This window comes from Dreissena polymorpha, chromosome 7 (genome assembly GCF_020536995.1).
Source record: "Dreissena polymorpha isolate Duluth1 chromosome 7, UMN_Dpol_1.0, whole genome shotgun sequence".
In the NCBI taxonomy this organism is placed as follows: Eukaryota; Metazoa; Mollusca; class Bivalvia; order Myida; family Dreissenidae; genus Dreissena; species Dreissena polymorpha.
Window position 1 is genome coordinate 64076843 of NC_068361.1, and position 25626 is coordinate 64102468.

At 34.6% G+C, this 25626-nt stretch overlaps 1 protein-coding gene across 1 annotated transcript in view; it reads left to right on the forward strand.

The window, feature by feature from the left end:
* The window catches only part of LOC127837895 (neurogenic locus notch homolog protein 1-like), a 76083-nt gene that overhangs the window by 41897 nt on the left and 8560 nt on the right, over positions 1–25626 (forward strand). The window contains exons 20-32 of the mRNA XM_052365343.1: positions 14673–14792; positions 15420–15473; positions 15909–16040; positions 16306–16425; positions 16877–16930; positions 17358–17489; positions 17755–17874; positions 19203–19241; positions 20617–20748; positions 21175–21231; positions 22010–22141; positions 22663–22713; positions 23741–23818. Of these exons, the coding sequence (XP_052221303.1) occupies positions 14673–14792; positions 15420–15473; positions 15909–16040; positions 16306–16425; positions 16877–16930; positions 17358–17489; positions 17755–17874; positions 19203–19241; positions 20617–20748; positions 21175–21231; positions 22010–22141; positions 22663–22713; positions 23741–23818 (1221 nt within the window). The remainder of the gene's footprint in view (positions 1–14672; positions 14793–15419; positions 15474–15908; positions 16041–16305; positions 16426–16876; positions 16931–17357; positions 17490–17754; positions 17875–19202; positions 19242–20616; positions 20749–21174; positions 21232–22009; positions 22142–22662; positions 22714–23740; positions 23819–25626) is intronic.

The following is a 25626-nucleotide window of genomic DNA, read 5'->3' on the forward strand; positions in this document are numbered from 1 at the left end:
GTTATTGATAATTCTATTACGAATGCAAGGTCTTTGTAAACCTGCTAGATTTTGGGATTGTGTTTGTATATATCTTACAGTAGGCATATCTTATGTAGATTGTGTACATTGTCTTAAAAATGGTGGCTTGGTTTTAACTAGGCCTTAGAAATTTACTATTACAACTACGTACGTTAACTATAGCAACGGTCAACATAAACATATACATGCAAAAAGGCTACGCTGTTCATTAACACATATTACCAGTGTTTGCGCCTACGCAAAGTATTCCATTTGGCAATAATATAACCAGGGACGCATAATTTCCTTGCATGTTGCGTTCATGGGATGCAGAGAAAATATCAAAGTTAACGAATCGAAAGCTTACAAATTAATTTCATAATAAATTAATAACATTTAATAAAAGACGTTTATACGTAAATAAGTAGGTGTTTTAATAACTGAAAAATTAATGCATGCTTAAAACTAGATAACAATATTGGGGCACAACGATACGAAATTAAATTCAGCATTTTTGTAAGGTCTGGGTCCCAAGAACGCAGTGAAACATTTTGGTGAAATGCTGCCACTGATGTTATATCTTTATTATACAAATACAGTACAAAACACATTTTTTAAAATGTGATATTAATTCCGAGAGCAGCAAAGAAGTTTTTTGATTCGGAACTGTTTTTGCAGTTCTTGAGCCAAGTCCGTATCGTCCGTTTGGCTAAAATGTTGTGTTAATCAACATAATTCATTAACATGAAAAGTGTTCATAGTTGGGTGCGTCTTCTTATATGAATTACTCTACAAAAGTTCACGTTAATATACATGTACTATTGAAGCATTAGCGTCGGTTGCATAATTTCGCTTTAGGCTTGCGACATCAAAGTCAAGTTTATTAAACGTTGCTACAAATATATTCACGTTCCCTTTTCTATATGCTTTCTCTAGAAATGACGCAAAAGGTATTTGTCATCATTTTCGTCATCATTCTAGACGTCACTACCGGAAGTAATAATTTACACAAGAAGTTCCTGCTAGGTAAGAGAAACCTTTTTTTATTGATTGTATGGTTGCGCAACATGAACATGGATTCGTTTATGTTGTTATTTATGTCGTTTTTTTTTTACTAAGCATCTCAGATAAAGTCGTAGAAACGACATTAGTAGCTCGTGGAAACGACTAAGTTATTCCAAAGACCTATAGATAACACAGATTGGAAACTTCGCGCCTTATCGGGCTATCTCGCGGCGGGGTCACGTGGTCGAGAAACCGCTAAGTACACTTAGGATCAGCAGACGATTTATTCCATGAATCAATTGGAGTAGTCCGGAGATAGCCGGTGTTTCACGATTGCGATAAGATAGCGACGCGTCAGTAGCAAAGGCTACGATTATCGAGCAAAGTTATGCGAAAATGTTACGGCGCTAGAAAGACGGCTGTAACTTGGTCAATGATGATCCGATTTTTATAAAATGAAGTTTCATAGAAACATGAGTAATTATGTTTTTATAAAAACTCGATTTTATTTACCTACAATAAGAATTTATGATGCCGCGATCGTTGAAGAAATAGCGCTAAGAACTTCCAAATCGCGGCGAGAATGCTGTTGAATAGTTTATTTGAAAGGCTTTTGCTGATAAAATATTCTTGTATAATTTAGTATTTCAAACAGTTAAAACCTTATAAAATTTTATTATTTCAAAACGGATAGATATATGTGGACACATAGATCTAGGTCTCTGATTAAAACAACATTACAGTATAATAAATGCTATGATCGTTCGATCCAAAAACGGTTTCAGTTAGACTTATTTCAATATTGATTGTGTAGATTTTTTCAATTGTTTAATTCTCTTTTTATTAAGATCTTATTCATGAGTTATAGGTTATTAAAGTTTTGTTTGTAATCCAGTTTTTTTTCTTTTGGTAACTAAATTAAGCTTTCAGTATCGTTGGCTAGGATGTCGCGAAAAGAAAAAAAACAACAAAACATTTCACGCGCATGTTAATCGTCGGATCAATTAGCGAACTGAAGAAGATGCTTTGTGTGTTTTTTCTTTATTCTTGAGAATTAATTAAAAGAAGGGATCCTAACTTCAATTATTAGTTTGCGTTGTTGATTGATTTTAATTGTGTGATCAGTGGCCGCGGCCGACGAATTATAGTCATCTCACAGCTTTTGTTTGTGTTTTAATAGTAATCTCACAGCTATCTGTTAAAATATGTTTGTATATTAACTTGCATGTGTAACATTGACAGGAAAGCTGGTTATACTAATAAAAGAAGATATTAAATGAGAATTTAAACCCATACATTGTACTTTCATCTAGTTTTTTTTATTCATACCAAGATAAACATATTACCCAGAATAAAAATCGTATTTCTTTAATTTGAGGTAAATAATGACGAAGTTTTTAACAATGAACCAAAGAACGTTTGACGACATGTGTGTATAATAGGGTAAAAGAGCTAAAAATTGTACCATCTTTGTACAAGGCCATAATCCTTTAAAATTAACATTTTCCTCCAGTTTAGTTAATTCATACCTAGATTAACATATCAGCAAGCATAAAAATCTGACTTAATCTATTTAGGATGAAAAATGAAAAAGTTTATCAAAAAGAACAAAAACACGTTTGACAGCAATCGTGTACAACAGAGGAAAGGAGCTTAAAATTGTACCAACATTGTATAAGGCCAAATACTTTAAATTGATTATTTTCTTCTAGTTTGTTTAAATCTATACTTATTCAATTTCCTTTGAGAAAGACGTAGAAGCTTATGGGAACGAATAGGTCATTGGTGGGGGGAATAAAAAGTCGTGGGAATGAGACCAGTCATTTGTGGTAACGACATAATCAAAACCCATGTTCTTTTAAAGATGATTCAGATGAACAAAAAACGTTCAGACGATGTTCTATTTTCCAAATTACTCGCCACAGATCTAAAAAAGGCTTAAACAACGTGAAAAACCGTGTAAGAAATATTCTAAGCATGTTAGAAAGCAAAAACTGTTGTATTCATTTGTTTGTTTGTCATCTTGAAAAGCAAACGCGTCAAAATAAAGTATGTTAAGACGGTGTACACTTTTCATTATTAATTGTGTCTGAATGTTTGAGAAAACTACAGAAATCTAAGAAAAACGACAATTACCAGAGTACATAAGGAGACTAAGCGGGTACTTTGCGCATAGTTATCATTAATTTAGATATTATAAAATATGAGAATACCTCGATTTTCGTCATTAAGCGAGAGCTTTTTCCGCCATTTTGTGCGTACGATGTACTTTTGTGATCACGTGATTCCCCGCAGTGATGACGGTGTCACTGATAGTATCAGAAAATATGAGCAGACGTAATAGTCGTCATTTTTTGCTGCACAGCAATATAACTCGACCCCAAAGTAATTCACACGAACGAGATATGCTGTCTACGAATACAATTTTGGGGAATTGTTGCCATTCGCAAATTATTTGCAATAAAAGAGAAGATTCGGGCGAAGATGGCAATTCTAAATATTAAAATATGACAAAATGGATAAAATATCCGACTGCTACGAGTAAAAACGTCAATGAAAATGAGAAATGCTACCCATATTGTTTATCTAGTTCAGCGCTAGGAAAACGATTTCGGGACGGGTTCTATAAAATAGTATATATTAAGTTCAAATTAATAATACATATAATATGTGCGGTCGAAAACAATTGAGCTTTTTGGGAGCAAAGGTCTCAAAGAAAAATATATATGTGCAAAATCAAAATGACTCACCCCTTAAGGCTTCATTTTGACAGTTGTACTGAATATTTAATTATTTATGTATCTCGTGAAGTACTACGTATGATTTTAAGCGTATCCCTATTGGGGATTCAGAAGTTGGTTTCAGGTCGTGGTTTAGATAATTAAATTATCAACAAAGGTTTTGTTGCTGTTGTTGTTGTTTCACTTTGTAGTCGCATATCCAACAATTAAAATAGCTATGTCGTTACAACGATTATCTTAGTTATTGGAATGAGTAATTAAATCGCGGTTACGAGTACACATTCAAAGGTCACATATCTGCCAGCGTAGAATTACCTTAATAAGTTTTCATCTATTAATCAACGCATGAACAGTTTACAGCTGAAGAAGCATATCGGCAATTTTCTAGCATGTTTAGATAGCATGTAAGGAATTTACAATAAATACAGTCAAAATAACATATGTGGATAAATCGTTGGATTTTTTAATAACACATACAGGTTATTTTGCCGTCTTTGTGAAGCGGCTTTTGGCCCCTCAATGTTTGAAAGGTGTGTCCCAAACGTTTCAAAATTGTGAAAAAATGGTCGCAAACATTTTAAAATTTTAAAGAAAGTGAGTGTTTCAAACTGTGAAAACGGCCAATGTCTCAAAAGTAAAAAATACCCGACATAGAGCATGCCTCACAACTTCAGATGGCCAGGACAACCGTTGCGATTTCAACGCCGACACGCTGTGCTCCTGGCGCAACGTGCACGATCTGAAAGCTGGGGAAGTAAGCGACGATTTTGATTGGACGCTATATGCTGGCTCCACCCCCACTGACGACACGGGGCCCAGCGTTGATCACACAACCGGAACGGAAAAAGGTTTGGTGGTATGGGTACATAATCTAATGTCATACGGTCATGTTTCCAATATTGGTGACACGTGATTCATCTTTTAAAAACAGTTTAACGGATCTGTTGTAAACTGTGTGCACTATTCTCACAGTTACATTTTCAATATCTACATCCTTTTCTGTAGTGTTTTTATATATTTCAATATCTACATTTTATTCTAGTTTGTTAACCATTTACTGTATTCATTGCGAAACGGTTACTTTGTTCCCTTTTAATCAGTTCATGTTAGTAAAACAACACGTAATTTCATGTACATTATATCTCAATCATAATTCGCCGCTGGTGGCTATATTCCTCTTTTTACATATATGGCACACACGATTGCATAAAGCATTTTAAGCGATTGCTTCAAAATCAAAATAGTACACACACACAGTTTTGAGGTTATTATAACTATTGAGTTTAATTTTTTTATATCATTTTCACTGTGATATAAACTGTGATACTATTCGATGTCATAGACAAATATTTGAGTCGCGTTCTGAGAAAACTGGACTTGATGCTTGTGCTTAAAGTGTCATCCCAGATAAGCCTATGCAGTCCGCACAGGGTAATTAGGGACGACCCTTTCCGCTTTTTATGACATTTTTCGCAAAAATGAAGTCTCTTCATAGCAAAAATCCAGTTTAGGCGGAAAGTGTCGTCCCAGATTAGCCTGTGCGGACTGCATAGTCTAATCTGGGACGACACTTCACGCACATGCATTATGCCCAGTTTTTCAGAACACGACTCATTTCATAAAAACAATACAATTTCCCAAAACGTGTTGATATAAAGCAATTTAACATTGGCATTAAATTTAATACATCCATACCAAAATATATAGAAAATAATAAATCCCAATTTCCTCGGTCTAGGTAAGTATGCATTCATCGAATCAAGCGCCCCGAGAGTCCTGGGGGAAAGGGCTTGGATGGAGAGCCCGGAGATACACTCGCTCAGACAGTCAGTTGTCTGCTTACGGTTCTGGTACCATAAGTTTGGTGAAACAATGGGAAACCTAAGTGTTTACCAGCATAGCCATGGTCCCCGCCCGGGCTTCCTTGTCTGGAGTGACGTCACTGATCACGGGGACCGTTGGTTATCGGCGCAGGTTCCGCTGCTGGCCAATGTGAACTTCCGGGTCGGTAACTTAGTAGTTCCTGTAGTTTCAGTTTTCGCTAAGTACATCGACGTTTGGTTAACGTGAATTAAGTTGATGTTTTTGTGTGACTGTATCAATCAACTTCTAAATAAAATGAGTAAACATGAAGGAATTAGCGTGGAGTGCATTGTTTTTATTTTTTTTATGTATTCCCACGTTTCTTTTAAGACAGAAAGTTAACAACATCGACAGTTCAAAACTGGGAACGTTGGACTCATTAAAACACCACATCATATTTTGGTCTTCCATAGTAACTCATTCTACACGAAGCACACATAAATAAAAAAGACTTCAACTAGTGTGCTCACTAAATGAAATTCGAGTTACCTTACTTTGTACCTGTACGTTGGTCAGTTTCTTTGTCGGTCTATTCGTAGACCATTTCGTTTCGAAACGATATCTATTCAATGTTTTGACCGTACACCGTGCAGACTTGTATAACGCCCATTGATTTTTGGGTCAAGAGTTCAAAAACCAAGGTCAGCATGGCATGTTAAATAAAATTCGGTCGTCCAAATACTAGTAGGTATGTTGTATTTTTTAAGAAAGGGAAGATACCCACTGTTTTAAGGTCACCAGGTAAAAGGTATGTTTCACATTGCTTGTAAAATACAATGTATTTACGCTGGATATCTATGGAACAATCGACTTAGATCATCCGATTATAATGCTGCTTTCTTGAGAAGATCAACAAGAAATAGTTGATAGTTCAATGAATGAGATCAAGGATAGCGAATGTCTTTTTTCTGTGCAGTTCTTAGCTGCATCACACGCAGTACGGGATATTACGCGGAGTTTTCGCGGCTTATTTTACATTATTACACATTGCTGGTCATAAACCTATAGATGCAAAACAGACAACCAAAAGAAGAATGGAAGTGAAATTAAAACATACGAGTCAACCGGCCACACGAGAAGTATCCGTATTTATAGGCGCGTTCTTCGAACAAACCTGTTTTAGTGGTTTGTCGGACATTGCTATTTGATTCGATTATTTACAGTATCGATAATCATCGCGCTCATGCTTAATACATTGGTCAATATGGTGGAATAATTATTGTTAAATTAATCAAAAATAATATTTATCATTGTATTGTTGAAAAGACATTAAGACTCTACATATTTCTGGTCTAAAGAAAATTCCAGGTCACCTAGTTCACGGATAGCGTATTTATTATATAACTATTATTTTACTGGCCGCGAACTCCGGTGATGACCTGTATATAAACTCTGACATTCATACACTGGCCGCGAATTGACCCGACACCTCGCGGGTTGAAATGCAATGTATTAAAGTGAGGCCTCGCTTCCACTGCTCTTAATACTTTTACATGTTAACATGTTGACAAGAATATGGAAGTAAGTATTAAATATGAGAACATAGCTTTTAAGTATAAACGCGTTGCGCTGGTAATTCTCTGAAAATAAAAGGTGCACGCACAAACTGTATTGATGTCGAGAATTGAGTGTAAAACTGTTCTATCTATTAAGCCTTTTCATTAGAAATAAAATTGTTTCATGCAGTAAAACAGTGTTACAAAGACGTGGATATGTTTCCAATGTTCTGGTGGTATACTCAAATCAGCCAATGGAATAAATGAAGTGTATTCATTCGTACCTAGCCGCGGGAAATTTTATTTGAATTTTATTGGACACTTACAAAGGTCAGGTAAGGTGAAAAGCTGGCTTAATACAGCTTACGCCGAAAAACACAAAAAAAGTGTACGGGCTATCGGTCCGGCGGGATTTCACCATGATATCAGTTTTACTATAAAGACCTTTATGCTAAAGCAAGGTATCAAGTGAACGCTTTGTTCGGCGATCATTTCCGTCAAAACGCTGGTTACTCGGGAAGTCTTTCTATTCAAGGTCAACCACTAGAGTCAGGGGTCAAGATAACTTGTATACCGGACGTTTTAACGTATGCTAATCTAAATCAGTATAGGTCTTTAAGAAACTAACAAATTACAAAGTTCAGTGGCACAGGAACATTACATTAATATAATACTAATAATAATTATTTCAAAACAATCTCTAAACAATCGCCCAACAACTTTGCTGCAAATCAGGACAGAAACCCCTCATTGTTTTATGACAACACCTTCTATTAAAATTTTAATTAAAGATCATGTGGATACCAGTCGTGTAGCACTCAGGTAACATATATATTATTTTCTTATTAGATATTTAACTATAAAACTATAACTATTTAACTTTCCATTTCTCGAAGATCATCTTGGAGGGTGTCATAGGTGACGGATTCCTCGGGGATATAGCCGTCGACGACGTAAGCGTCGGTATTGGATACTGTTTGGTTACACCGCCGGAAGCGTCTCGGAGCAACGTCACTCCTCCACCCGTGACAGCAGTGCCGTCGCCAAGTAGCCGGAAGTTTACATTGATATGAGACGCAATCGTTTGAACTATGAATTTGTAATGTCTAAGATCGCATGGAAGAAAAAATATATATTAAGGAGCCATAAATATCTGAAAACAAACAATTCAAGCAGTCAGTTTTCAGAAAGTTCTACAGTAAACTGTAACAAATGTTGTTTAACGAATAGTATGACACAAATTTGCTACTTAAAACGGAGTAAAAATTATTTTAACCAAAATTGGTCGTATCTTGTCATACATCTAGCAACACTAAAGCTACGACCATATTTTTAGCTTACAACTAATAATCATTAACAATATAAGTATTCCTTCAAAAAGATAAACGTGATACACTATGTGGAAACTTACATAATTACTTAATATAATTTGAATAACTGTTGTTTCTTAGCGATTGCTCTTCCTCAACATAGTCATGTGACTTGAATTTAAATTGAGAATGAAATACGTATAACGTGTAAACAACAGGCACTCGGCATTAGCTACTACCCCAAAACTCTCAAAATTGTCCATTAATAATAAAAAATAAAATGACAAAAATGTTCGTCTAAAAAATTTTTTTTACTTATATATATGATATATATAAGTAAAAAAAAAATTTTTGTCGACGAACTTTTTTTGTCATGGGGGTAGTAGCTAATGCCGAGTGCCTGTGGTGTAAACAGAAGAGCTCCCTCGGTCAAACGTTTACACACCAACCAAAATATGATTTCTTTCCACAGTTGACGGCACGTGGGGAATGTGGACCACGTGGTCAGTGTGTTCGGTGTCGTGCGGTGCAGGAAACCATTCTAGGTCAAGGTCGTGTGACTTTCCAGCGGGGGTTAGACACGGGGCCGATTGCCTGGGAGACAGCATGGAAAATAGGACTTGCAACACGGTACCTTGTCCAGGTTGATTTATATATTTGAGTTTGTTTGTTTTTAATTATTTTTTAACGTTTAATATTTGTTCATTCAGATGTAGGTATAACTGAGCAGACTGGGCCCTCCGAGGAGAACTTTACCCATTTATGCCTAGTTTACTCTCCCATCCTTCTAAACTGGATCCATTTATTTCCAAAATTAGGGATGTCTAGTATATTTATTTCTATATTTAGAATATTTCTTACAGAAATTCCTTTCAGCAAACAGCGCAGACGTAAAACATCAATTGAAATTGATAAAATAATATCGAGTCAGTAACGCTATTCATCGATAATTTAGGAAAGAACGTGTATGGCTGGCATCGCGTTTAGAGTACGCTTATTAATCTCCAGGCTGATTTACCACGTGATAACGCATTAACCCATTTATGCCTAGTGGACTCTCCCATCCTTCTAAATTGGATCAATTTATTTCCGAAATAAGGGATATCTAGTATATGTTTTCTATATTTAAAAATGTTTTTAACAGAAATTCCTTTAATCAAACAGCACAGACCCTGATGAGACGCCGCATCATGCGGCGTCTCATCTGGGTCTACGCTGTTTGCCAAGGCCTTTTTTCTAGACACTAGGTATAAATGGGTTAAGCTTCCATATCTCTTACCCAGCAAATGTCGTTTAGATTATTGTTTGATTACAGCACATTCATATTTGCAATCCCGCTAAGGTATTTTAATTACAGTTAGTGACTAACTTATGGGGTTATTTGGTATGTGTTTTTTAGTTGGATGACATAATGGAATTATCGGATTTATGTTAACTTACGTCTTGCCGTTAAATGAATTAGATTGACCCGATTAGATTAGTGTGTTAGGGGATGAACTTGCTAGATGAACTACTACTACTACTACTACTACTACTACTACTACTTCTACTACTACTACTGCTACTACTACTACTACCACAACTACTACAACTACTACTTCTACTACTACTACTCCTCCTCCTCCTCCTCCTACTACTACTACTACTAATGCTTCTACTAATATTACTACTACTACCACCACTACTACTACTACTACTACTACTACTACTACTACTACTACTACTACTACTACTACTACTACTACTACTACTACTACTACTACTACTACTACTACTACTACTACTACTACTACTACTACTACGTGCACGTAATAAAAGCGGTTATTGATACGATGCGGTTTATATGCATGTATTTTCGGATGACAACACAGCTTACACTTTACAGGACCTATAGACAATCCCAGAAATCGATTTCCTCCCGGATTACCCGCCCCTGAATACTCGCGCGCGCCTCCAAATCGGTACTGAAGAAATAAACATGGACCTATATATGTGTGTATAGGTCCCTACGCAAAACAAGGAAGCGAAACGGGTTTATAAAATATATTTGAGGATTTAAAGAGTTTCTGTTATCGATCTGACAACCAGATAATAGTTCGTGTTTTTTTATTAATATAAATAACGTAATTAGTAGAAATAAGGTTCATCTGCATTCGTTTAAGAGTAATAACACACAGCATGGACATGGACCTATTTGTGTAGGTCCCTGGCATGAATAAGGTCTTGATTGTCATTTAACATGTTATTTAAAGATGACGCGTGATATCTTATCTAAATTTCGGTATCAACACATGTGCAGACATGTGGTGTCACGGGCAAACCCATAAACGCTTTTAATCCACACTTGGAACATCGCCTCCCATTGAGCGAATTCGTTCGCGCCTTTATCGCTGATGTTTTTTTTTCAAGAGATGTATGTTGCTGTCATTTATAATCCGTAATTAAAAAAAAATAAATCACTTATTTCGTGCGTGTTTTTTTTTTTAAGCGTAAATTTAGACCGTTTTACGAACATTTAATAAAGACATACGTTTAGGAAATCTAGAGAACGCAATTGGAACTATTTAAGTTTATTTAAGGCTCATTATTTTTCATGTAAAACATTTCAATCGTGAATTAAGATGTTATTAAGAAAATTTAATAATATTTCAGGCAACATGTAAAACGTTATTTAAATAATAAAATAAGAAAGTTGTAGACAAATGCTGATATGTCCTTTTCAATAAAAAAGTATGACATATCCTGACATCTTACACAGTTTTGCAAGCGAATAACTCCGATACTTGTTCATTTAAATCACAAAATTCATTTCCGGCTAGTTATTTTTGTATTAGCTTGAGAGCGATTTTTAAATAAAAGATTGCTAAAAACCACTTTAGTTTTAGACTAAACTAGATACATTATTTTAATTAAAAAAATCTCCACCTGAAAATCTTACAGAGTTTCGATAACAAAGATTTACGAAACAATTTTAGAATTACAAACTTCATTTCGGCTATAGATTTGTATATTACCTTTAAAATGACACTTACAAGGGAAATATTAATAGCGAAATGGTAACTGTTTAGACAAACAAAGAGATGTATTATTCAATTAAAGAAGTCGTCCTAAGTCTTTAATCTTACAACGTTTCTTAATGAATATCTTCGGAAAGTATAGAAAGTACGACATTTAATAAGAAATAATATAGGCTTAAACAAAGGCAGATATCAATTTAATTGTCTACATCGATCTTTAATCTATCTAATTAATATCAAAGATCTATCCAAAAAATATGGTCTGAATGGATGCTTCCAATCTTTATATATTGATAGATCTTTGTTAATATCTCCGGCACTATTTACGCTAAAATCACAACGTTTACTTCACACTTTAGATATTTCTATACCTTTATAATTATGCTTGAATAATTTTATTCCATAAAGAAATAATTAAATTTTATACAAAGGCATTATGCTGAAAGGTATGCTTAAAAATGCCAACTCGGCCTTAAACATTACGTGTTGTCACTGAATATTGTTGCAGAGACACATATTTGTATGAATCTTTCGTGTATATTTTTAATTTAAATTATATTGATTTACGATGTGATACATATCGACACTTGGTTTCATGTTTCACTTGTTTTCAATCCTAATGTGCGAAGTCATAAAGTACTGGTTATTGGAATAAAGCGGGTGTACACTATGATAACGTTGTAATCTTCAAATTCTTCAGTACCGTTTTCAATCGCGGGTTACGTAATAGCCAATATGGCGGCGCCCTTGTTATCGATTCTGGGATTGTCTATATTATAGGCTATACTATTGTTGTTATAGCCCCTGCAATAAATGAGCTCAAAACTTATAACGCGGATCCGTTTATAACGCTGTTGCGTGGCTTGGACCCCGTCATCCGCGTTATATTGGAGTTACAGTGTACCAAAGAAGCTTTTAACCGAAATCAACAGAATTAAGTGTTCTCTGCGTATCAAAAAATCAATACACGCACGCTTTGCAGGAGTATACCTTGACCTTGTTCATTGCAGCATAATTTTCGCGCGCTTTTGGCGGGAAATATACATGATGACTGTATATTGGAAGCATTTGTAAACGTCGTGTTAACATTTAAAATCGTACTACTACTACTACTACTACTACTACTACTACTACTACGACTACTACTACTACTACAACTACTACTACTACTACTACTACTACTACTACTACTACTACTTCTACTACTTCTTCTACTACTGCTACTACTGCTGCTGCTACAACTGCTGCTACTACTACTGCTGCTACTTCTACTGCTTCTTCTACTACTACTACTACTACTACTACTACTACTACTACTACTACTACTACTACTACTACTACTACTACTACTGCTAATACTACCACTACTACTACTATTACTACTACTACTAGTTGTGGTAGTTGTGGTAGTTGTTGTTTTTTTAATCAAAAATGGTTTTAGTTTATTATTAGTACCCTGCCGGCGTGACCTGTTTTTGCTTTTTGAATATTTATTACGGTTTTACTGTGTTATTAGTCCCCCATAGGTGTAACCGGTTTGCACCTGGTACGGTAATCTAAGAATTCGGTTGTCACTATAGGCAGGTATGGGTAACTCTGGATTTCCAATACCGATTAAACTTGTAGTATTTTCTTTGTTTATATTTAAATAATGTCTGGAGTAGACATACACAAGCCTTAAATGAACAATACATTGACCTATTGAAAACGGTCTACTGTATGGACTGAATTCGTTCAAGACTAAATTAGCGGAACTAAGAAACAAATCATCATTAAGTAGGCATTATTGTCTTGCAATTCTTGATTTTTCAAGTCAGTTACGTATTGCCCCGGATGGATGTTATATTTCAAATCAAAGTCCTTGTAATTAATTTAATTGTATTTACCATTTCAAACTGTGACCCCATGTTTTATTATTCTTTTATGAATAATGTCATATTATGTTATTAATTGCCTTGTATTGTAAAAGCAAATTATCATTTACATAATTAAAAAAAAACTGGCGCACAAGAATTTCCCCTTCATGATGTGTCTGGAATCTGGTTATTAATCTTTCCTATATTACAGACATGCCCTGACCAGTTAAATACTCATGCCTTTATTGGCAGGCGAGCGACAGGCGATATAGAATTGTGCTACAAATGTTGTCACGGCGATATGTGTAATCACGGCACTCCTTGTACAGGCATGAGTCAATCGAAATCTATATATTTTCTAAGCAGTATACCGTCGAAAGAAAGTAAAAACAGAAACAACAAATCTTATTTACTCGTTAAAGATGTATATAAATTGATTTAACACACATCTTGCCAGTAAGTAGAAGACGTTTACAGTGTATTTGCATAAGCGTGTGAAAAGGCATATTAAGGCGTATTAAATCAGGAAAGTTGTTTTTAACGCCAAAATAAATAGTTCTGTTAATTAACATACAGAAAAAATGCAGTCCATTTGTAGAAACAATATTTTTAAAAAAAGCCTATTAAGGCGGAATATATCAGAAAATAGAATGTTCTTCGTCGATTTGCCATCTGTCCACGAAACTTTTTGTAATTAATTTGTGTTATCGTTTATTTTTGGCGTTAAATTGTTCATTGTGTTGAGTGTTTTCGCGTATTGTTTTTAAGTTCATATTATTAAAAGAACATTCGAAATTCTGACGGAGGGAAATACGGTTCATATGTGTTTCTTTCAGTACAGGATGTTGCTATATTCTTGTCTTCTTCAGCAACCCCGACCCCTGTCAACCCGTGTTCCCCAAGCCCTTGTGCGCGTGGATCATGTTATAAAGGCAGCGGAAACAATCCCACACTCTCCTGCACTTGTCCGACAGGCTTCACTGGAATGTACTGTGAATCAGGTAAGATATCTAAAAACATCCATTTTAATGAATAAGTATATTAAGTTGTTGATTATTAACATATACGTATACAAATACTGAGTAAGTAAAGAAATGGGTGTATAGTATTTTATCTGGATAGATTAAACATTTGTATATATATATATATATATATATATATATATATATATATATATATATATATATATATATATATATATATATATATATATATATATATATATATATATATATATATATATATGTATGTATCGTCCCAATTTAAAAAAAAAAACATACAGAGGTCCTTACCATTTTATTCACGAACTGTTTTTAAGAAGCAGTAACAATAGTCGAAACGTATCTCAAAGTCTCAAAAGATATTTAATTTATACTATAAATAGAAATCAACCCGTGTTCCCCGAGTCCCTGTGTGCATGGGTCCTGCTTCATTGGCAGCGAAAACAATCCCACATTTTTCTGTCTGTGTCCGAGCGACTTCACTGGACTTCATTGTGAAACGGGTGGGTGCTACAAAAACATATAAATGCGACATTTGTTTTTATAAAACTGTTACATATTCACTGTAAGTTTAAACATTCCGATACGATGAAACACCAGATGTTTTCTTATTAACTGAAAAGCAAATGAAAGGCTAAGCACATGCTTTCGATCTCAAATACAAAGCGTTGAGAATCTGATTATATATATATATATATATATATATATATACTATATATATATATATATATATATATATATAATATATATATATATATATATATATATATATATATATATATATATATATATTTATTTATTTATTTATATATATATATAGATATATATATATATATATATATATATATATTTATTTATTTATATATATTCATCGACATTGTTACAGCTTCAAATATATGTACATGTTAAACATATTCGTAGAACACATTCTCAAGACATACCTTAGAATAGCAGAGAAGCAATAACAATGCCTGAAATTCAACAGTTTTGTAATTGTTATACCATAATGAAAACAATTTACACTGTATTTTGACGTTAGCACGGTTATTGCATTTGTCTTTATGAAAACCAAAGCCGATCTTAATTGCGCGTGTTTAATGCAACGCGATACCCGGAACTTATTGTTTCAGTCATTGCTACAACTTCTGCAAAGACAACGCCGATTCAAACAACAACATTGACAGGTATGTGTCAAATTCTGGTTTGTTGTTGACTTACACTTTGTCACATTGCAAATGCTCAATTTCCTGTAGGTCAACGTTACGTTGTCTGTTTATATATGCCATGTGAACTATTTTCAAATTAGCTCAAAACACATTAAATACCATTCTCATTTGTCCGACCAAGATTATTATTTGGATTGTGTCTGCTTTTTCGAGCCTGTTGATTTAGTCGATACCAAAAACATTATTGTCTTATTTAACAAATGTTACGAATAATTATCTTTGTTATTTCTTACCATGTCCATAGAAATGATTGTGCTGTCAAAATGTATTAATAAGTTACATGTATATAAAAACTAATATTATTAAAACAAAACTAGTTATTAATCAGTATGGATGCTTAACACACTCTTGGCATGCATAATGAGTTATCTTATGTACAATACTTTGTTTCAGTTCCGACAACTTCTGCAAACCCGTGTTCCCCAAGCCCTTGTGTGCGTGGATCATGTTTTATAGGCACCGGAAACAATCCCCCATTCTTCTGCATGTGTCCGAGTGGCTTCACTGGAATGTACTGTGAATCTGGTAAGATATCTAAAAACATCCATTTTCATAAAAAAGTATATAAGGTGGTTTATTTTAAACATACACGTATTCAACAAGATAAGGCAAAGGATGCGTAGTACATAATCTGGAAAGAAAATACATGTTTTATATTTATAACGTCCCAAATAAAACAACGCAAAGACATCTTGACTCTTTAATTAATCGAACTGTATCTAAGTAGCAGCCACAATAATCGTAACGTAGATCATAATCCCATAACATATTTAATTGATACTACCATTAGAAATCAACGCGTGCTCCCCGAGTCCCTGTGTGCGTGGATCCTGCTTCATTGGCAGCGGAAACAATGCCACATTTTTCTGTCTGTGTCCGAGCGACTACACTGGACTTCATTGTGAAACGGGTGAGTAATGCAAAAACATACAAATGCGTTTTTTTTTTAAATAAAATTGTCGTATAATACATAGAAGTTTCAATATTCGATCCGTTGGAAAAACAGACGTGTTTTATTAACTGAAAAGCAAATGAAAGGTTAAGCAAACGTTTTGGTTCTCAAATCAAACGCATTGAGAATCGGACTATATAATCCCTCGATAAAGTTGTAGCTACAAATGTATGCAAATGTTGAACATATTTGTAAAAAACAAATTTATTAGATATGCCCTAAAATAGAGGAGAATCAATAACAGCGCTCGAAATTACACAGGTTTGTAATTTTTATACCATTGTGAAAACAATTTACAATGTATTTTTACGTTAGCCAGCTTATCACTTATGTTTTTTTTTAAAAGCCAATGTCGATTTAAATTTCGCGTGATTTAATGCAACGTGATACCCGGCACTTTTTGTTGCAGTCATTTCTACAACTTCTGCAGGGACAACGCCGATTCAAACAACAACATTGACAAGTATGTTTTAAGTTCTTGTTTTTTTTTTTTACTAATTTGATACATAGAAAATGCTCAATTTCAAGTAGTGCAACGGAAAGTTGTCTGTCAATATATGCTAGGAAAAATTTACAAAATTTATTTCAAAAGCACATTAAATATCATTCTTGATTATCCGACCAATATTATTATTTGGAGTGTGTCTGCTTTTTTTGTTGTTATTTAGGACATACTAAATATTTAAATAGTTAGCTTGGTAATAAAAAATGTTATGAATATTAATCGTAGTTATTTCTAACCATGTATGTACAAATTATTTTGCTGTCAAAATGTATTAATATGTTATATTAAATATAATTAAAACAAAACTAATTTTTCATCAGGATGGATGTTAAACACACTATGGACATGCATTATGAATTATCTTTTGGGCAATAATTGGTTTCAGTTCCGACAACTTCTGCAAACCCATGTTCCTCAAGCCCTTGTGTGCGTGGATCATGTTTTATAGGCACCGGAAACAATCCCACATTCTTCTGCATGTGTCCGAGTGGCTTCACTGGAATGTACTGTGAATCAGGTTAGCTATCTAAAAACATCCATTTTCATCAAAAAAGTATATATTATGGTTGGTTATTAACAAAATCGTATTCAACAATATAACGCAACGGATTCCTAGTATTATATCTCAAAAACAAATAAATGTTTGATATGTTTTATCGTCCCAAATTTTAAAGCACAGACCTTCTGACTCTTGAATTCATCGAACGGTATCTAAGCAGCAGTAACAATAATCGAAACGCATCTTAAAGTCTCAAAACATATTTAATTGATACTATAATTAGAAGTCAACCCGTGTTCCCCGAGTCCCTGTGTGCGTGGATCCTGCTTCATTGGCAGCGGAAACATTGCCACATTTTTCTGTGTGTGTCCGAGCGACTTCACTGGACTTCGTTGTGAAACGGGTGAGTGCTACAAAAACATACACATGCGATTTTTGTTTTATGTGTAATTGTCTAACAGTCCATGGAAGATAAAATTATTCGTTACAATGAAAAATAGATATTTATTTAATAATTGAAAAGCAAATGAAAGGTTAAGCACATTTGTAATTTATAATGCATTTTGACGTAAGTAGCTTATTTTATATGTGTTTGTAAAAACCAAAGTCGATTTAAATTGCGCGTGTTTTAATGCAACGCGATACCCGGAACTTATTATTTCAGTAATTTCTACAACGTCTGCAAAGACAACGCCGATTCAAACAACAACATTGACAGGTTTTTAACAAGTTCTTGTTTGTTGTTGGCTAATTTGTCACATTGCAAATGTTCAATTTCCCGTTGGGCAACTTAGCATTGTCTGCTAATATATTCTAGTCGAAATAAATACAAATTAGCTCAAAACACATTAAATACCATTCTCAAATGTCCGACAAATACTATTATTTGGAGTGCGTCTTCTTTTTTTCGAGCCTGTCTATTTTGTCCATACTGAATAAATAATCGTCTTATTAATAAAAAATTGATATGAAAATTTATCGTAGTTATTTCTTATCATGTCCGTAGAATTTAATGTGCTGGCAAAAGTACGTTATATATAAAAATAGATACGCTTCGTGTATGGCGCAAAATATCGTGTGTCGCTTTGAGTATCGCGCAAAATATCGTGTCTCGGGTTCAAAGGGCGACACACGATATGTTGCGAGATACACGAAGCGACACATATTATTTTGCGCGATACTCAAAGCGACACGCGATATTTTGCTCAACACACGAAGCGACACACGATTTTTTGCGCGATGCTCAAAGCGACACGCGATATTTACCGCGATATGTCGCTTTTTGGGCTACTTACACAAGGGCGATATTTTGTGGTACATCCTCGCGCGTCGCTTCGTGTATCGCGCAAAATATCGTTTGTCGCTTTGTGTGTCGCGCAAAATTTATCGCAGCCGAGCGTTAGCATCCGTTATGTGGTGCTCTTCTTTTAAAATTGTGCTATAATACGAGGAAGTTTTAATATTTGATACGTTGAAGAAAACACTTGTTTTAATTAACTGACAAGCAAATAAATGTTAAGCAAATGTGTTGTTCTCAAATCAAACGCGTTGAAAATTTGACTATATATTCCATCGACATAGTTGTAGCTACAAATGTATGTATGTGTACATGTTTAACATATTCGTAAAAAAAAATTCAAGTTTATTGTGTATGCGTTTTTTTTAAAGCCAATGTCCATTTAAATTTTGCTTGTTTTAATGCAACGCGATGCACGGAACGTATTATTTCAGTCATTTCTACAACTTCCACAAAGACAACAACACAGACAGGTGCGTATCAAGTTCTTGTTTGTTGTTGACTGGTAGATTGTATAACACACCCAGAGATTAGCGTAAATGTGAACTATGGAACGCAAACACTGTTGAATCGGAATATCACTTCTTTCTTGAAACTTGAAACTTGCTAATTTGATGAAACGCCTATTTATATAATTATATTCAATGGCGTTGCACAACACATATATATGTACATAAAATTGATAAAAAAAAGAGGTATTGATAATATTATGCATCATTAATTAAAGGATTAATGATCTAAATATGTGTGATATAAATAATAATGCTGTAAGAAACTTAAGCAATAAAACAATACCGACTTCACTATTAAAACACAGTAAAAGTAAAATATTATGTAATAAATTGATATAACTAGGATTAAGACAATAATTATAATGATATAATGAGCAAATATTTGGCAACATAAAGACACTGTTTTTCATTAACTAAAAGGATACATAAAAGGATATTTCTGCACTCTGGCTGTCGGATCCCACAGCTTTTAGTCACCTGTCACCCTTAAGGACACTTCTTTTGGGTTTTAACCTTTTAACCTTATTTGAACTATCGTGACTACAAGTCACAAATAGACTGACCAAGTGTGACTACAAGACACAACTTGAAGGTATAAATTACCGTGTGACTATTTCTGTTCTTATCTGCTCCATCTATAAAGATCAATGAAGAAAATATTATATTCAAACTTACTGCCCAAACTTAGTTAAATTTAAAAATATATTTTCTTGCCAAAATAATATAGTTATTAACAATTTTGCCAGTTTTATTACTGATGCAATGAATCTCTGTGATGATAAATTAGAAATATTGTTTGGAGCCGTTAATATGTTGTTTATTTACTACTTGTTTCTTCTTACATAACTGTTAATACATTTACTTTTGTAAATGATTTGTTAACTTAAATATGTGAATGGTCAAAGGCATTTCGCTGATGTTCCAATAAAAAACTTAAACTTGTTTGTCACATAGAAAATGCTAAATTTCAGAAGAGCAACGAAAAATTGTCTGTTAATATATGGTAGGCGAAATATTTACAAATTAGCTTAAAACACATTAAATATCATTCTCATTTGTCCGACAAAAATTATTATTTGGATTGTGTCTGCTTTTTTAGCCTCTTGATTAAGTCCACACTGAATATATAATTGTCTTATTAATAAAAAAAATGCTATGAATATTAATTGTAGTTATTTTTCATCATGTCTGTAGAAATTATTGTGCTGTCAAAATTTATGACTAAGTACAATATATAAAAAGCTAATGTTAGTAAAACTTAGCAAGTTTTTAATCAGGAGTATGTTTAACACGCTATGGACATGCACAATATCTTAGGTGCCATTATTGGTTTCAGTTCCGACAACTTCTGCAAACCCATGTTCTCTAAGCCCCTGTGTGCGTGGATCATGTTATAAAGGCAGCGGAAACCATCCCACATTTTTCTGTTTGTGTCCGAGCGACTTCACAGGGCTGCATTGTGAAACGTGTCAGTCAATCGTACAAATAAGATATATGTAAACCAAATAGTGTAAATTTCTATGGGCAAATAACACTAGATGAAACGATATCTGAAAAACACATGAATTATTCTATTGCGTTATATATATGTTAGAGGTATAAAATCGAAAGCGTTTACAGTCGTAATATACAATCCACAGAAATATTTGAAACGGCCTGTTTAATTTATGTTAAGCATGTTCGTAGGAACCAATACTAAAAAAAATTCAAGAAATAGTTAACAAACAATAACAGTTATGAAATACGACAAGTATTTTATTTCAATCCCAATTTGGAAACAATTCGTTCATTTTTAATCTTTAATTTTATTTCCGCTAGATTATTGCATCTGTATTTATCGCTTGCAATTCCACGTGTTGAAATACGATGTGCTACCCGAAACTTATTGTTTTAGTCATTTCGACAACTACTGCAACGACAATTCCGATTCAAACAACAACAACAACAATAGGTCAGTTTATAATTTTTTTTTTTGTTGTTGTTAACTTACGGACGATATGGATTAACAAAATGTTAAGGAGGGCAATGGACTTTGTTCTAAAATACATGTTGAAAGAATTAATTCTACGTTAAACAATGCAAGAGAAATGTCGTTTATATTCCTCAAGCAACTTTCTACTGTGTAGCGTTCCTTTTTCCCGCCATACTTTGGTGATAAAAATAATGTAGTCTGGAGTTCGTATGGACGGAATTAATTGTACTTTCTTCTTAATCTCCACGAAGAGTTGTCGTTCCTTGCTTTCACATACAATCTCTGCCATCACAAGAAAATCCTACCAGATTTGGTAGGATTTTATTTTGTAGATTTAAGTATTATTTTATGAAAAGTACTATCATTTACTTTTAGATTTTGAAAATAGTTTAACAGTTCAGGTTTATTACAAAAATTAATTTCCGAATTTTAAAAAGCAAAAATAACAACGATAACAATATTATGCCACTTGGCTAGGCTAACATCACGTGGTTGGTTATGAAGGCAGGGATGTGATCCAGCTATGCTGGTTCCCGTCAAAAATCAGCGCGAAGGTTGCTTTCGTCTTTAAATGAGTATTCAGCACTTGTATTGATGGCAAATAACAGTGTTACAGGTCAATATACAAGGCGCGTATCAGAAGGCTAGCTCTATTGCAAACAAACCAAGTTCGACCAAGTCTTTAATAATACAATCATTTAAACGAACTTAAAGAATGTAAACAAAGAATGACTCAATAGGCAATATTTTTTTTAAGCAACCCCGACCCCTGTCAACCCGTGTTCCCCGAGTCCCTGTGTGCGTGGATCCTGTTATATTGGCAGCGGAAACAATCCCACATTCTTGTGCATGTGTCTGAGTGGCTTCACTGGAATGTACTGTGAAACAAGTATGTTACCACTCGTTATTGATTGATCTTTATAACAAATACATAATTATGTTGGAAAGAATTCTTATTTATGGTAGAAATTGCAAAAGCCGCGTGTTTCAAACAAGTGTACACGATATTTGCGTTATCTATTCTTATCATGTCAACAACGAAATACCAAAAGATTATCAATAGCGACATAATGGTTGGACGATCGATATGATAACTTTTTAATGTCTTGTTTTTCACTGCAAATGACATGAGTTTACCGAATATGTCATAACAAACCCGTCAAAGTAATGACTTAGATTGTCATCTTAGCATAATAACTGTGTCAGTCATAAATCTAACATAAGCTGTTTAGTCAGAACAAGTATATCTTGATGTTATGTATGCTGCATAACATATCTAACAGCACACCAACATATAAGTTTTCACTTTCTGCTCCATATAAATCATCAACATCTTACGCTGTATATACCTACCAGGAATCAGAATTGATTGATTTTTAACCGCGACGCGTCTGTGATTTAATGTTTCAGTTATCACTACAACTTTGTCCACGACAACGCATACAACACCTACAACAACGCGTACGTACATGTTTATATAAATGATTGCGTTCTTGCATTTCATCACTTATAATACTTCCAAAATCATCACAGAGACAAATATATGAGATATGCGTCGTGAAAAGGGGGTCTAATGCATTTGCGTAACGTGTCGTCCCAGATTAGCCGCAGGCTTATATGGGACGACACGTTCCTCCTATACTGGATTTTTGCTAAAAGACTTTCTTTAAACAGAAAATATCATAAAAGCGGAAATTGTCGTCCCTGATGAGTATGTGCGGACTGCAGAGGCTAAGTTGGGACGGCACTTTACGCACATACATTTAACCCCTTTTTTCACTTTTTAACGGAGCGAATATTTAAGTCAAAGACCTATAGATAACATTCTATAGGTCTTTGTTAAAGTTCAACAAATGACCAACCGTTAGCGTTATTCTTCATTCGACCACTTATTGTATAAGATGCATTCAGCTCCTCTTGTCTTAAACATTAGGAGTAAAAAAATCATGTGCACTTTGCCAATAAACATCAATAAACTATAATCTGTTAATGAATATAATACAGTGCATAATACTATTATGATATGTATCACACGATTGTACAAGAAGACGAACGTTGTGCTATTGTATACATTTTTGTATAAAGTACATTTGGTATCAATATCAAAACACTTGAACACACTACAATCATAATAACCAGATTGACAAATGGAAACTGATCTTTCATAAACTAAACATCGCATATTTGTTGTAGATAGAACTTCTTCAAATCCTTGATGACCTGGCACATGTTTGCAGGGAACTTGTTAGTTGGGGAACGGAAATAGTCCGTCAATATTTGCTTGACATGCTTTCAGTGTCTATCATATGAACATGGGCGATGTAATGACAACGATGTATAGTCACACTCATAACTAATACTTTCGAAATTATCATAAGCAATTTCTTTTGAATATAATCAGAGCCGACATTCTTGTGTGAATTAATTTTTTGCTGTTGATTTCTTTTATGATTGGAGGTCGTATAAATGTTGAAAAAATGTGTTTCAGTTGTAACGACAACAGCGTCAACTATGAGAACTACGTCGCCACCAACGTCAGACGGTAATAATCCAGGTCTAGTTACCGGTATTACTTATTTACATCTCATCTATTTCACAATTCATTCAACAAAGCGTTATGACCATGAAAGAATTGAGACAAACTTCAATTCATAATAATAACACTTCCCTAATGCTCTTTTTACCACCGACGGGGCAAAGTGTATACATGTATACAACTAGAAATGGCGCGGCAGAGCCCGACGCGTATCCCCACGCCGCATGTTTGACCCAGGGGCGCCCCAGGGTTGGTAATGGGGCCATGAATAGTTGAGATTGACCGTATTGTCATACGAGATGTTCAGTATCAATTTGAAGTAAATGGGTGTAGAAATGAAGAAGTTAATGTAAAATAACGTAAAAAAATGTGTGAAAATTTCTGACACAGCCCACCTGAAGCCCCATAACTTTTGACCCAAGGGTCAGATCAAAATTCCAAATAGTGCAATGTGGCACATACAATATGCTCGTAGCTACCATGTGTGTAAGTATCAAGGTTCCAGTGCTAATAGTGTAGGAGGAGATAGTGGCCAGGACGAACGGACAGACGGCGGAGATAAGCACATAATAGATTTCAAAATCTAAACGCGGACCCTAAGTTCAAGGTCAATGTCACAGGGGTAAAAAATTTCATTCGCATGGAAAGGTCTTGTCCAGATTCACATGCATACCAAATATGAAAGCAATATCTGTAGGGACACAGCAGGTATGAGCCTTTTTCGAGCCGCGGTCGCATATTTTGAAACCTGAACGCTGACCTCAAGTTCAAGGTCAAGGTCAAAGGGGTAAAAAATTGTTTGCGAATGGAAAGGTGTTGTCTAGATACACATGCATACCAAATATGAAAGCAATATCTGAAGGGACAGAGTAGTTATGAGCCTTTTTTTCGAATCGTGGTCGCAGATTTCGAAACCTGAAAACTGACCCTAAGTTCAAGGTCAAGGTCACAGGGGAAACAAATTGAATGCGCATGGATAGGTCTTGTCCAGATACACATGCAAACCAAATATGAAAGCAATATCTGAAGGGACACAGTAGTTATGAGCCCTTTTCGAATCGCGGTCGCAGATATCAAAACCTGAAAACTGATCCCAAGTTCAAGGTCAAGATCATAGGGATAAAAAATTGTGAGCGCATGGATAGGTGTTGTCTAGATACACATGCATACCAACTATGAAAGCAATATCTGAAGGGACACAGTAGTAATGAGCCTTTTTCGAATCGCGGTCGCAGATTTCGAAACCTTAAAACTGACCCCTAGTTAAAGGTCAAGGTCACAGGGGTAAAAAAGTGTATGCACATGGATAGGTGTTGTCTAGATACACATGCATACCAAATATGAAAGCAATATCTGAAGGAACACAGTAGTTATGGGCCTTTTTTGAATCGCGGTCACAGATTTCAAAACCTGAAAATGGCCCAAGTTCAAGATCACAGGGGTAAAAATATTTATGCGCATGGAAAGGTCTTGTCCAGATACACATGCCTACCAACTATGAAAGCAATATCTGAAGGGACACAGTAGTTATGAGCCTTTATCGAATCGTAGTCGCAGATTTCGAAACCTGAAAACTGACCCCAAGTTCATGTTCAAGGTCATAGGGGTAAACAATTGTGTGCGCGTGGATAGGTGATGTCTAGATACACATGCATACCAAATATGAAAGCAATATCTGAAGGGACACAGTTGTTATGAGCCTTTTTCGAGTCGCGGTCGCAGGAAAATCTCTGACCCGGCCCCACCCCAACCCCATAACTTTTGACCCAGGGGTCAGATCAAAATTCCAAATAGTGCAGGGTCGCACATATGCTCATAGCTACCATGTTTGTAAGTTT